This window comes from Dendropsophus ebraccatus, chromosome 3 (genome assembly GCF_027789765.1).
Source record: "Dendropsophus ebraccatus isolate aDenEbr1 chromosome 3, aDenEbr1.pat, whole genome shotgun sequence".
In the NCBI taxonomy this organism is placed as follows: domain Eukaryota; kingdom Metazoa; phylum Chordata; class Amphibia; order Anura; family Hylidae; genus Dendropsophus; species Dendropsophus ebraccatus.
Window position 1 is genome coordinate 69,125,635 of NC_091456.1, and position 16,025 is coordinate 69,141,659.

At 39.0% G+C, this 16,025-nt stretch overlaps 1 protein-coding gene across 5 annotated transcripts in view; it reads right to left on the bottom strand.

The window, feature by feature from the left end:
• The window catches only part of NFIB (nuclear factor I B), a 166,859-nt gene that overhangs the window by 138,379 nt on the left and 12,455 nt on the right, over window positions 1-16,025 (bottom strand). For 2 of the 5 annotated variants that reach the window (XM_069961969.1, XM_069961972.1), the window contains exons 1-2: window positions 15,266-15,576; window positions 9,328-9,859 (exon numbers count right to left, since the gene is read on the bottom strand). In XM_069961969.1, the coding sequence (XP_069818070.1) occupies window positions 9,328-9,859; window positions 15,266-15,295 (562 nt within the window). In that variant the 5' untranslated portion in view covers window positions 15,296-15,576. Of the gene's footprint in view, window positions 1-9,327; window positions 9,860-15,265; window positions 15,577-16,025 lie in introns of those variants that run through there. The other 3 variants (XM_069961973.1, XM_069961971.1, XM_069961970.1) reach the window with 2 other exon arrangements.

The window sequence follows — 16,025 nt, forward strand, 5'->3', positions numbered from 1 at the left end:
AGACTGGGCCCCTCCCGAGGGATTGCTTGAGAGCCACTGGTGTGTAAAGCCATGGCTGAGGCCTACTTGTCAGCTGTAACCACAAAAGATTCAGAGGGAAAACAGTGACACCAGCAAACAAAGGGAGAGTTCAAATGGCTGCCAGGCGTCCCCTGACCCAGACGACTCTAGGGGTCAAGGGATTCAGGTAGCAAACTTGGCCTGGGCTGTCCGGTTACTGCCCTCGTAAATGAATTGTTTTAACAAATCAGCTCTGGTCAATTAAACCTAACACTAGTGTTGCATCACTCAGCAGGGGTGCTTGACATTACAGCCAGAAGCCCAGACAAAACACATAAAACAAGTGGTTTCCTTTTTTTTTTTTTAAACAATGGCAGGACAAATTTATAGTAGCCTGCACGGCATCTGCAGAAACGTGGGGATCAAAAATCACACGGTCGTCCTCAAAGTTAAACAATTTGTTTTGCTTTTTCACTTGGAATACTTTTAAAGCTGGCTGATCGGCACCTAAGAACAACAGTAGGTTGAAAATTACTGCTGGAAACAATTAATTTGGGTGTTTTTAAGGCTCAACCACAAACCAAAGTTGAAAATGAATTCAGAATTTCAATAGGCCTAGTTGTTTATTCTGGAGCGCTGCTGCTGTCTTCAAATGACTCGACTGTGCAAACCGAAAAACTTTTAACCCATTCAGCAGCTCGCCACAACACAGAAAACAACCAACATGTTGTAATGTGAGGAAGCAGATCCACAAAATTCACCTTACTAGCTGAAAAAAGTACAAGTGGTCATGAAAACCCAATGCATCCTTCATGTTCCCTCAGATCACCTCTGACAGTCCATGTATAAGCAATGATTTTTATGGGACCCTAATGGAGATCCTTTCATTGGTCGTAACAGGTCTGTTATTTACTGAAATTCTTACTTTATTGCAACTTGGTCAAAAAATTGCGACAAACAACATGTACAAAGGTCGCAATGCAGGGAATGACTGTCTAGATTTCATTTATTGCAAACATCATTGAATAGCTTCCATTTAACTAACCTTATAATTCTAACATCCCTATTGTTGTCAGGTTCACATATGTCTGGCGATCTACGCTTTTTTCCTTCTGGCGGTACTTGATGCTAAGTTGATCCCAATGTTTCGGCATCTTAGTTAAAAAAAATGCATAAATAAATAAATTCTACAACTAACAGGCTGTGTTCTCTATGTTTTTAGTCTGTATTTTCAGATGTAAAATGAAAAAAAAAAAAGCTTTCCCACTAAATGCCATTGAATTCAATTAAAAACAACTTGTACATTCACTTAGATTTATATCTGTGATTGTTATGGATGTAGAAATGAGTGCTGTGAACTTCTTCTGAGCCATTTACATGCCACAATATGACTAGGTTCACACTATGTACAAATGACGTCCGTCTTTCATAAAAATGGCTGTCAATGTGCAAATAATAAAAAGTAAGGGCCCTTTTACACAGAAAGATTATCTGACAGATTAGCTGCCAAAGATTTGAAGCCAAAGCCAGGACTGGATTTGAAAAGAGGAGAAATCTAAGGCTTTCATGTATGACCTGATCTGTTTATAGTCTGTTCCTGGTATTGGCTTCAAATCTTTGGCAGATAATCTGTCAGATAATCTTTCTGTGTAAAAGGGCCCTAACAGACTTTATTTGAATAATGACGACCATTGTTAAGAAAGATGGCCGTCATTTTTACATACTGTGAACCTAGCCTATGTCTGTATGTTGGCATGCGTTTTGCACATATTTGGGGATTTAAAACATTCCCAAAAAATATGAGACAAATATGAGACTCCTTTAAAAAAAAAAAAAAAAGTTTGTTTGTCCCAAAAAAGTATGACAAAGTTAAAAAAAATCTAAAAAACGCCCCAAAAAAAACACATTAAATAAAAGCAAAATACGACAGTAAAGGTATAAGACATGGACATAATTTGAATCTAATAATGTGCTACATTAAAGCCTTTTGGAAAAAAATTGTTTCTTTACAATGTGTGCACATACTGGCATTTTTCCATAGTAATTTGTTTTTATTTTACTGTGTGTGAACATAGTCTCAAAATACAGCCAACAAACTGTGTGGGGACATAGCCTAACAGTATAAGGCTATGTTCACACTACGTAAAATAACGTCTGCTGTCCGCGCCGCAAAACTACGCCCATTGTTTTGAGGTTCCCTATAATGACTGCAGTGCAATTTAACTACGGTCGTTGAATTCACACTACGTATCAGATAACGGCCATTGTTTATATGGCCCCGTGAAAAATGAACATGTCAATTATTTATGGCCGGTAATACTGCAACATTGGCCGTGGATTTCAATGCGGCCATGAACGTAAAACTTATATCTGCCGAATTAAACTTGATTTTGATGTAAAATATCGTCGTTTCTAGGACTGGGCGCAGTATTTAAAGTAAATGACCTGTTTCATCCCATTTATAAACATGCTAGGAATCAAAATTAAACAACGTCCGTAGTTTAACGACTAGCCCGTACGATTGTAATTCTACGGCCGTAGTTTTGGTAGCAAAAGTCCGGCCGGTGAAAACAACGGCCGTTATTTTATGTAGTGTGAACATAGCCTAATACTACAACATGTGCCATCCCTCTTGAGTCAGCCAATGTAACACCATGTGCAAGCAACAGTCTTTAGCTTTCTCTATGATATTTCTGTTTACATTGCTTTAGGTCTAAAAGAATCAAGAGTTTCAAGAGCTCAAGTGTCGGCAAAATGTTTCTTATAAAAGTAGATAGAAATTTGTAGTGATATTTGGAAGAATCACCTGAGGGCTTTGCTTTGTATTATAACACTACTAAGAGCGCAAACAGCAATAAAAATAATCAATGACAGTAGCTTAGTTCCATTAGATTTCTCTAGTTCTCTACACCCCAGGTGTCCAAGGCACGCTGTGAAATTTAAGCACACAAAAAGACGTAGAATGGCTTTATACTGATATGCTCAATAGTTTGCTGCTCCCTTGTTTAAACAGCAGCACAAAACTGCTGACTATCTAAACCAAAAGGAGAAAACCCTCTAAAACAGACCGTGAACTGTTTAAAACAAGACACGTGATAATAAAATAAAGCTGTAACACGCAATAAGGACTTAATAGCACTCTGCACTCCACTGCAGCGGACAGTTACGTGCCCATTGTGTCAAGCAAATGAAATGGAAAAATAATTGCAGCGTTGTGAGGTCACAAAAGTAGCAAAAATAGCATTGCTGAACTTTTTATACAGCCGACACATCCGCTATTGTTTCATGTGTACATATCGGAATAACGACACATACATGTACCTAAAAATCTATGAAAACAGAAGATGAAAGTTGCTTTCCTAGTAATGTAGCCATTAAAACAGGAGAAGCAAGTCACAGGCGTTTATTCCAACTACCCATTGTGTAACCTTAATGATGAAAGTCCACTGATCACCTACATTTACATTCTAGTAATGCAATGAATTACACTGATAGACAAATGACACCTTCTCAGAGAAGTGTATGTATGCTTTAGTGCTCTTCAAGCCTTGACTGCATTATTTCTACCCAAAACAGGCTGCCAAAGAGTGAACCTAAAAAAAGAATGCAAAAGTACAGAAGGGAGGATGCTACAATAAGCATATACTTCAGTACCTACATATATAAAGGGATTCTCATAAACATCATATTAACCCTATGTAAGAGCAACCTCTGCCTAGCTTTTTAACTTATAGAAAGGATAATCTTTTTTTTTTTTTTTTGTTAGAATGGTATGTAGGATTGGTAGAAACCCACACATCGATCCATTCTACGTCCCCAATGTGCTGGAAAAAAAACACCAGACACAAAATGGAGTAGTGTATTATTCTTTCATTCATTACGGTGTATTTCAAGCTGATTTCTTTTAGCAAATGATGGGAACTGGAAGCCATAATATGCAGGCAGCTAACAGCTTTCTATTCCCTAGTAAGAAGCGGGTGCCAGGCTACCCTTAATGACAGCTGGGCCCTGTGTGTCTCACAGTTGCCACTCAGTCTGCCACATGGCCCTGAGAGCATAGGGGACGTAAAGAGTCTTTGCAAGCCTCTAGAAAAAAAAATTCCCAAATACTCCAACCTCACCTCCCATTTAGTGACAGCATTTCAATATTTAAGACCTGGCTTTTGGCTTCATCTTCTGATTTATTGATCTTTTGCCAATTTGTATGTACAAATTCCCTGCCGTGCATTGTGTAATTTATACAGGAAATCACGCTATAGCAGATTGATAGTTTCAGGCTAAATGATACTATTGTTATTATGTGCTTTCTTGTGTAGGAGTCCCTGCTCTACCTAAAAATAGTCCCATGATAACCCATTTAATAAATATCAGAAATGATAGAAAATCTGCAAGCAAAGCATTCACAGCATATCAAGGTTTTGTGGTGTGTCTCCGTCTGTCCCTTCTCACAAATCCCTCCTGAGAACCAAGATCCTCACCTACTGTCACCATCTGGACCCGGCACAGTATTGTGCAACCATACATAATGCTACCTCCAATTGTAACATGCTAAAAGGCACACAAGATGTACGCCTGACAAGCAGAAGAGGGAGATGAGGAATGAATTGGCTGCAAATGTTCTTTTCTCAGAGAATAAACCATTCTGGAGTGATAAAATATCATTTTCCTTACTAATTATGGAGCGCCTGTCATTTCATAGGGATGCAGGCAATTTTTAATCTAATTGAAAAACAAGGTAAATTTTACATTCTCACATGACGTACATTCTTTTCAGGATTATGTACATGTGGTGCTGTTTACCTAGGCCTCTACATAACAGCCCTACAAAAGTACATTGAAGCACTCATGTATCAATAGTGTAGGACATCTTTGAATTTGTATCATAAATGGTTAAAATATTTAACCAAATGACCTACAAAACGTCTCCCATTTGTTACAACATGAACCGTACCACATCTACCTATCTACTATATTCTGCCCATTATAGTTGCCTATGTTTATTCTTATATATGAGAACTTGCAATTGTTTGCAATGTGTCAAAGCTGTCTGGATCTGGGATGAAATACAGAATAGATTTGTAAAAATGGCGTACGCTCGTCATATTCCTTGATTATTCCTACATGATATGACATATAAGGAGTCATCATAGGCAGAGGTCCTCCTCTTTATATGGATGCCCCTTAGGATAGGTTTACACTGCATTTAGTGTTGCATTTCACTTTTTTTGTTTTATTACATTTTATTTTGTTGTATACAAAGGCGTAGTCGGCTAAGCTACTGAATATAGGAACAAAAAAGTATATGTTGCAGTGTGTTACTTTTATGCTGTAAGCCAATGGGAATTTGATTCTGCTGTATGGCAGCCTCTGATTATAGCACCCAATAAATAAACACTTTTATCCTTTTTAAGAGTATAAAACATATATGTTAAATGTAAACTGGTACCTATAATATGCAACTTATATGCAATGACTGATAGAAGCAATGCAAAGACTGAAAGTTACAAATCAACTGCACAAATCATCCCTGTGATGGGTTATGTAGGCGAAAACTAAAGCTTGTATAAAATACGTACGACAGATGTACATTTCTATATAAGCAATACACAAAATGCTTTTTTCTTTAAAAACTCTTTTTATTCAAAAGTACTACCAAGAACAGCAAAATGCTAGATCCTAAGGATGCTGTATGATCTCCATGTGTATACAGTACAGTACAGTGAGCACCAACCTATTATTTCCTATAAACCTGCTCCGCTTGGCCCAGCTTTCTTAGTTGGAAGAACTTCAGCACATTGCAGCTCATTTTCTAATTTTATTTTTTCTACCTCTGCTATAAATGTTGCAGTGTAATAAACCTTTATTTATGCTCTATGTGTACTTGTCATTTACACTGCAATATATATATATATATATATATATATATACCCACGCTAGACATATACATTAGACACATGTACGTTCACACAGACAAAGAGGCATTCAAAGCTGTGGTTTTCCCTGAAACAAACACGTAAAGCAGCTTTCATTCTGTGATTGTCAAAAACTTTACAATTTGCCCACTGCATTGCGGATGCCAACCAACGAATCAAAGGCATTCAGAATCTAGACAAAGAGGAACTGATGCCAACCTCGGTGCCAGTGGCAACCATTATTGGCATCATGCAGATTCTCTGCCTTTTTTTTTCTAATCTTGGCACTTGACAACCAAAATGGCGGATCTCAAAGCAGCAGTCCACAGCAGAGGGAGAGGAAAAAGAATTATAAAATATATGAAAGGAAAGTCTTCCCGAAACGACAATGAGAATTCCATATACAGATGTCCCCCCAGATTTCTGCAGCGCTCTGTACAGCGATTGATACTACTACGCTATGACTACATATTATTGATTATTTCCCTCACCTCAGTCGTCCTGGACATACGGATGTTTTCTGCTTTATGGTACTTTTTTTTATTTGAAGATTTTCCTCTGAATACACAAACCTTCTAAGCACATACATCCAACAATACCAGAGACATTTAGGAAATTTCTTCTGCAGAATCTTCCAGCACAGAAATAGTTAAAAGTGCAAGACTCTTCAGCTAAATGCATTCAGCACAAGGAAAAAGGAGACAACTGCAAAAGCTGCATGGACTATGAGGAAAATATAAAAAACTAAATCTTCTAATATTTGGGGGGCGAAAAAAACTGAAAATGCAGTTTATTGACTTTTCTATTTCTGGAAATTGTCAATATATTGAAGCATCGCTCGACACTGCAATGCGGATGCCAACCAGCGAATCACAGGCCTTCTGAACAAAACAAAGAGGGGCTCATGCCAATCCTAATGCCACTGCCAACCAACACTGGCATTCGAGCTACCCATCCTCTTTTCGTGCATGGCATCTAAAGAAAAAAACACCCATTCTCCTTGCCATTTAGAGTGCATGTAATGGTTTGCACGTCCTTTATCGTCAGTAACATACAAGATATAATATTGAATTTGTGCGCAAGATGTAGAAATGGGTGGATAGACAGATAGATAGATAGATAGATAGATAGATAGATAGATAGATAGATAGATAGATACCAAGTGTAAAACCAGACACTACTATATTTTGCGCATATACTGAACATCATGCAACTAAAAAATATAATTAACACTCCCACAAGAGAAAACTTTTGACAAACGTAAGCAACATTTAATTTTTACTCTGCTGCCAGTTTATTCAGTTCAGGAACTTGTCAGGTCATTTCCTTGCAAACAGCATATCCAAAAAGTCCAGAAAGGGTTAAAGCCTGACAGTTTATCCCTTTATGAATCAAACCACAGTCACAAGGGTCCGTAACACAGCTACCTCTCATCATAGTGGAAGAATGCTCAATTTCACATATACATTGATAGGACCTGGGTAATATTAAAGTATGGCGTCTAATAAATGAAGACAATAAATAGACGTGGCCGAGGAGATAATGTCTGTGAGACATTTGTACTCTCCAGTATGGAGAAGGTTTTAGGACCTTCTGTAAGAAATGAGAATACGGATGTAATAAATAGTCTGTGAGAAGATATCTGCACGGTGAAATACAACCAAATAAAAAGCAAGAGGAGATTGGGGAAATTGGTTTAAATGAACCATATTCAAATTCCTCCACTGTGCTAAAAAAGCTCCCGGCGGTGATCTTAAGGCGAAGTGAATAAAGTTCCCCAGTTTCTCCATAAGGCTGTCCTTTTATGAAATGTTTTTTCTTGTTATTCCTATGCATCGGGAAGAACATTTTTATCTCCATATTCTCTACCTGATTTCAGGTGTATGTACCTTCCATCATCCATCTAATGGATATCTGTATTTCTCTATGATATTCTCCGTCCCAGGCACACCTTCTATATAACTCTAATCACTAAAAAAGTGAACTCCGAGCTGAGCGTCTAATGGGTTCTGCCTCTCATGGTTTTAGGATGTTAGAGGCCTACTTAGAATGATGGGGCTGCAAGACGCAACTTGTCTCCTGTACCCACTGAAAGATCTTTTTCACTTACTATATAAAAAAGAACAGCTCTTTTACAAGGGGAATATTACTGCTTCCTGCATTTAAGGACAAGGAGCAGTAAACCAAGTCAGTGAATCACTCAGGTTATCTAAGGACCCTTCCACCTCAAAATTTTGTGCCTGCATCACAAGTAACAAAACCTGGAAGCAAAACTGGACACAAAGTTATAAAAATCTGGCAGCTATGACTCTTTCAGGGGAAGGGTTGCTGAAACGCTGTGGATCTGGGCTGCTCCACCGAACACAAGTCACTTGCTTCAGAAGACTCATTAACACGCTAATAGGAACAGTCACTTAGGTGTGAAAAATCACTGTGGGGCATGTTATCTGAATCTACTATGTGCAAACTATCTAGGCTATCACAGTCAGAGCCCTGTGTCAACAGTCCACACAGACTACAATGGGACGACTACTGACACCAATCAGACCACTTGGGTGAAGGAGAAGACGTCTCACACTGACAGACAGAGTAACAGAATGATGTGTCCTAAAAGTGAAGGCAGAGGTACAAACATGCTCCCTTTCTCATTATCTATCACCTCCTTATGCATCTTGTTATTTACTTACATGTATTTAGCTCTGCTATAGCAGACTTTCAACCACATGAATTATAATACACAGTATCGGAAAGTGATGTCAAGTGAAAAGCTGCAGCAAGCACGTTGTCTGCGCTAAATGGGAGGAGTAACAATGCTGTTTCATAGCTTTACAATATGCATTGTAACAAAAAATGTGTAAAAGGCCTTGCTGGAATAGATCTTATAGTAAAAGATATAAAGAACTAGCGGACATGTGACAAGTATTACAACTGAGTGAGCTAAAGACTGTCCCGCTCCAGCTTGGCCTTCTAATCATACATCTTGGCGGTTCTCAATAGAAAGCACAGAAAGTGCACATGCGCCACTAAACCAGGCCCTATCTACAACATATATGTACAGCCTTCTTTTTATACCACAGATTTTAAATCAATTGAGTGAACACAATTATCAAGTTAAATCTGTGAAAGCTTGTACAAGGAGAACTCCTAAAATATATGTGGCAACACATTTGATAATTCTACCTTTCCATCCTTACCTACGGCTTAGAGCTTACTTATATATGTGATCTACATGTTATCTATGGCAGTCATACAATAAAGTTATGATCAGCAGTGCTATATGCACCTTTACTATGAGGGCAATTGTAACTGGAATGTGGGAGCACTGCCACTACATAAGAAAATCATACATATAAATATACACTGTGACCTTTGACATTGTCATAAGGATCAGCTAGTTGGAAAAAAAAGAGCTTACCTTGGTCCTGTACGTAGTACGCCAAGAACAAGTCAAGCTCCTTGACCGATACAGTTATATGGTGTGGCTGGACGCAAAGTGCTGGGTTGGTGCAGTGTGGTGATTTGACTAGCCTTTCTCCATCCGTACTTTCCAGGGGGATGCCTTTGAAGAGGATGACCATGACCAGATCCAGACGCCAGACTTTGTCAGCCTGCCGTAGGCAATCAATCCTCCGGATCTTGCCCTTCTGGTCTGGGTTTGATAGCACACAGCAGGGGTGCTTCTTCCCTGTCACGGTAAGCACAAAATCCTCCCGGTACTCCTGGCGGATATCTTTGCGCAGCTTGGCTAGAAGCCTGGACGCCCATTTTTGCTTGATTTCTGGCTTCTCGCTCAACAACTCATCCTTGACTGCTCTCTCCTCATCTTTCGACATTCGCTTTTCGTGTTTTTTGAAGTACTTGCGCTTACGGGCTTGAAGATTGAACCATGTATAGGCAATTGCACGGACATGTGGAAGAAGAGCCTCAATGAATGGATGGAACTCATCCTGAAAAAAAAGTAATGGAAAATTAGATCAAACAATTGTAATGGAAATATGACAACATGACAGAACATAAAGAAAAATAATGTTAGCCAAAAAGTATACACATGCGAATGTACGAACCTATCGACATTATCAATAGGGCTGTAAATACAGAGTTCATATAAAGCAGACCCTCGGTACACTACATTACTTTACTTTAAACAGAACCATTAATGCTTTGCACAACATGTACACGTTATAAGAGACGAAGCAACACAGTCAACCTAACATTTAAGGCTTTCTTTCCGTTATTATGCTGACATCAAACAGTACCATTTTCTATGCCTGTATCTTTTTTTCCCCCAAAAAGAACACTATACAGTTAAAAAGGGAAGCTAAATGTTCAGGAGGCAACAGCAGATGCCACAGTTCATTTCTCCTCTCGATGGCACAAGGAAACAAAGCAAATCTACAAGCTCTGTGCAATACCACTCAATTCCCGCTTTCAGAGCATGCTCTCAGCAAGAGACAGCTATTGGCATAGCGAGCATGCGCTATTAAAGTTGATCCATTTTCTTATCTGGGGAGACAGGCATTCCTGCACAACTATCACACCATTGCAATGGCAAAGCCACCAAGGGATGGGACTTGTGGCACTACCTGAAGCTAAGCAGCCATGTCTCAATTTGGGTACACTTGTTTTTTCATTAATATATAATTATTATTATTATCATCATATATTGCTCCCATTTATAACTTTTTGACTACTTTTTATTACAGAAACTACAGTTACATACAGGTAAAAAAAAAAAAAAAGATGATTGTTCAATAATAGTGAATTAACAAAAGTGATCTCTCAATGAGCACCTGAGGTAATTGGTAATTTAATAGCACTCCTTGTACCCTATGGGATAGAATTATAGAGATGTATTCATCATAAGTAGCAAAGCGTACTGTGTGTAGGGAATACATTCACAAATACTATTTCAATTGAACACTACTGCATGCAAAAAGCTTTGGCGTCAGTAAAGTTAGTAAGAAGAAATTGATCCGAACATTGGCATTGAATGGATCTGTGGCACAGCTAACATATACGCTCATATTATAACCTACTCTCATAGCAGGGAACTGTTAGTGTTAAAGTAAATACACATTTTTTTATACTCTGTTCCTTATATCTATACGTAGTGATATGCCAGTGTGGCATTGTATAAGAAAGGGTTTCTGTCTCCCCCCACAACCGAATTAGTTCTAAATCCATCACAAGTAGACAATGAAAAACCGGCAACTTGGCATGCAGCTGGCATTCACCGTGCCTCTGCGTGCTGTGACATTATGAGGGCACCACTGGACAAACAGGGAATTTGTGCAAACCATGCTTTTCACTTTTTTTAACAAAACTCCTTCATCCTAATGTATGAAACTCACAGCTTACAGTCAACCAATGGCAAACAAAGTTTGAAACTTTTTAATAGATGCTAATAAATGAAACTATAAAACATGTAAAATGCCTTTACTATGATATTAGAATAGATGGTACACTTACAGTACCCTAACCAGTAATAAAGAACTATCTCTGACCGCAGAGCAACATATATAGTCATTATATACATTCCTAAATATCAGTCTCAAATGTGAGGAGATTCTATAGGTGACAGAGTACTAATCCACAGATACAGCAATGTGTTTCTACATTTATTACTGTCATTGTGTAAACTTATTCATGGAACTATATTAATATAATATATCCTGGGATGCAGTTTCCAACCATTTTTTAGCCATACCTATATATGTATTTTTTACCAGAAGTCTGAACAGACACAGAGAAAAACTATAATGGAAAGACTTAAACCTTTTTCTGTGTTTTGGACCCACTCCTGATTTTGGTAAAAATAATAATCAAACAAGACCTTAAAAAACTGATTGGGAACATAGTCTTATTGATGACTGCAACTGCAAACTGTGGCCTAACTGCACACACACACATATATATATATATATATATATATATATATATATATATATATATATATATATATATCTCAAAGGGCATAGGAGAAGATCCCAACCTATCAGCTCTTCACAGAACAGCTCTAGTGATATCATTATTATGTTTTATTCCTGGCTAGGCCAGAGAAGGAGTTAAAATACAATCTGTTCTTTGTGTGGGAAGGCAGCAGTTTTAGCGAGCAGCCTGCTGCCCACGGTAAGGCTGCCCTACCTCCCAACTCAGTCTTTTCTGGCTTAGCTTTTTTATCAAAAATACCTATAGCAAATTCCAGAAAAAGCTTTTTGTACCTGATAAAAAGAAAGGAAACCCTGTACCAACCGAATCGTCAAAATTATACATACACCTAAAACATTTACAAAGGTTTAAAGGGCCTGCAGGTTGTATCCAAAAAATTCTATGAAAGGGTGCTTGAGCACAAATACATACATATATATATATATATATATATATATATATATACACACACACACATTTTTTTTACATGTAAAGTACACAACGAAGTACCACATCAAAAGTCAATTACTCTCTTTCACAACCTGTTTAATGTGAGTATCAAAGCTTCTAAAATACAGGTAATAAAAGTGAATGCAGTCAATACTTAAGAAAGTACACCCAAATATTTGTACGTGCTAAAGACATCGCCACAAGAATATAGCAGAGGCCTGTACTGCGCTACTTTCCTAAATAGTTTAAGTAACCTTGACGTAAGAAATTCTCTCTCTCTCTCTCTCTCTCTCTCTCTCTCTCTATATATATATATATATATCATGAATGAAGAAATATAGCTGTGGCCACTCACCATTAAGTGTGGTTTATTTAGTGTCCAAACTACTTTGTTCTCCCGCTTCCTAAGAATATATATATATATATATATATATATATATATATATATATATTTATTTATTTATTTATTTATTTATGTATGGCTATAATAAAACATCATATAGGTATATGCCTAAAGCATATTGTAATAATCTTGCAAATCTTGCACAGGGAGAAATAATATGAATATACCAAGCATTATATAGCTGCCTGATCTCAATACTTGTATTCTTGAACAATCCTATTCCTTCTGCATGTGGACAGTTTACAGAAGTACAGCTCACCAACAAAATGGACCTCATAAGACTTACCCTAAATAGACCAATGAAATAAAAGTTTGCAGGGCCTTCTGCAAAAAGTAGAAAGGCAACAAATTAGGTGTTCCTGCAAATAGAACTACAACTCTCTATTAAAAACTTAAATAACTCATCGATTTCCTTAAATTCAGAGTTTTTTAAGCATATACATCAGGGTGACTTACATTTGCCTTTCTTGTAAATATATTAACGATAACTGTCACCATTATGATTTGCATTGTTTTGCAATGACAGATTCTGATGTACTTACTGTGAAAAGTAAGGATGTAACACTATGCAAAGTGCTGACAAAAATCAAAAGCAAACTCCAATAGTCCGGCTCAGACGGATTTCAATAATGTCACGCTGGCACAGCAATCATTAGACAAAAATCTCCAAAGTTGGCACACTTCTGTCACATATTGCTTTTCTCTGTCCTGTTTATACATATTTGTGAATCAACTAAAAATTGTGAAGGATGGCAAGATACTTGAGACTGGCACAACCATGTAATATAGCTTATTATATTATGCCAGGTGGAATTCAATTGCTAAAATAATTCATGTAAAAAAAATTGCATACAATAATCTAAAACCTGGTTGAGTTTAAGGGCCAGTGAGAAGATCAAGAATAAAAAGAGAAATACATATATGAAATATAAATATGAATACGAATAACTATGCAATCTATAATCAATAAATAAATTAAAAAAAACACACAAACTGAACGTTTAAAATGTATATGTTATATAATTGTTAGTTTAAATTCTAATTTAAAAATTTAAAAACTACTTCCAGGAAATTACAATGTAAAATGATATGAATAAATCCTGAATATATACGAATGTCTTTCTTTTTATCTATATGAATTGCGGAATAAGAAATGAAAAAAAATCGTAGAAAAGTAGTCGTAAGTAGGCTCAGGTGCAAATGTCCCCAGATAACTTTCGCCTATGACCGTAACCTACACTCTTCCTTAATAAAATTCATCTAGTCACTCCGACTTACATGCCAAACAAAATATAAACAGTAAAAAAAAGTGTCAGCCAAAAAAACTACAGGACAGCATCCAATAATCGAAACCAAAAACCTTATCGTCGTCTTCATCTTCACTTCCAGCGTCTTAGCACGCTGCACTCATCCCATTTACTGACAACTTTCACAAAATGATAGGATTCTGAGAACGTTTTTACCTATACTTGGATCTTCCCTAGCTGCTTTTGGGGCCTAAGCCCCTTATTTTCTAAAATGGGCTACGCAACTCATAGGATTGTATTCTTTCCATGTATTATTATAGGAACAAAAATTACCTCCTAATCTTTTAGCTTTATCTTACAAATAGTACCTGGGTATAGCTCTTGTACCAATTCTATGTGAAATACACATAATAATTAATTATATTATTTCTATTACTATACTATATACAGAATATTATAATAAATTATCCTTATATAAAATGTTCCTCCATAGATACAAAAGAGAAAGCTATAGATACTATATACAGATTATCACTGAATATATATATATATTATATCTATCCATACACACAGCCAGTTGTGCAGGTATATGCCACTATAAGTGTAGTCCTCCTAGCAGGTGACACATGACACTGCCATCACCTGCCGGGGATACACGGGACAGGGCTCCCCTCAGATGACAGGAGAGGCTGCACTGTGCGGGCAGGTGCCGGCCGCCTTACCTCCCAGACCGCAGGCATTGCCCATCAGTACTGGCATGTATAGACCGCAGCATTGCCCATCAGTACTGGCATGTATAGACCGCAGCATTGCCCATCAGTACTGGCATGTATAGACCGCAGCATTGCCCATCAGTACTGGCATGTATAGACCGCAGCATTGCCCATCAGTACTGGCATGTATAGACCGCAGCATTGCCCATCACTACCGGCACATGGCACGGAAAAGTTTCCAGTCAGCGCTGCGCCTCCACTTTGTACAGCACGCTGGATAGCCGGAGCGATCACCCCATAAAGTAAATGGGCCATCCCCCCCAGAGCACAGGGACTACGGGAGGACCTCTACCATGTGAAGGGCGAACAGGGGACGCCAACTTATATCTTATAGGTAAAACTTGAGCAAGTAGAAGAGAATTGGTAGTAAGGAATAATTCCCAGGATATGCCAGCTACAGCAGGAGGAGCAGAAGTAGTAGCGCAGTGCCGCTACAAGTGACGGGACGGGGCACTGCCATATGGGAGCTCAGTGCCCGCTCCCTCACCTGCTGCAGCCCCGGACATGGCGCCCCCCGGCCGGCCGGGACAGGGAGCACAGGATGCAGGGTACCTGAGTCAGGCAGATAGGAGAATACATCATGGCTTGGCGCGTCCGGTCCCCAGAGCAGTATCCGCGGGGAGAGCCTTCACCTATTCATGGCACGGACCGGAGCCGGCAGCAGAATGGCAGAGCGGGGAGGTGTCCGGCGGGCGGGCGGCGGCTGCTGCTGGCACAAGGCGCGGTGCCCGGATACTATGGCATGTCCCGCACACACCGCGCTCCCTCCGCGCTCCTCTCCTTCCTTCCCTCTCTCTCTCTCTCTCTCTCTCTCTCTCTCTCTCTCTCTCTCTCTTCCGCTCCCGCACCGGCTACACCCTCTGCACCGCTTCAGCTTTCCAGAGGAGACTTAAGGATTTGGCATTTTTTTATTATTATTATTATTTAATGACACCATCATGAAGGAGACACACTCCTCCCCCTGAGCCGTGTGCCGCGTCCCCCCCGCCCCCTCACATGCCCACTACTCGCAGGGTACCGGCGCCCTGTCGGGAGAGGAGGGGTTAACCCGTGCAGGGGGAGGAAGGCTGCCCGGCTGCTCTTCCTCTCATTGCTTGCCTGGTCCTGAGGTGGCACACACACGAGTATATATATGTATATATAGGTATAAATATATGTGTATATATGACTTATACTATAGTGCATTACACAGTAGTGGCGGCGGCTGCAGGGGGCACACATGCCTCCTCACAGCCGCTGCCAGGCGCTCTCCGGGCACAGCTCACACACGGAGCCGACTTTCTCCGTACACAGTGAGCGGCGGTGGCAGCAG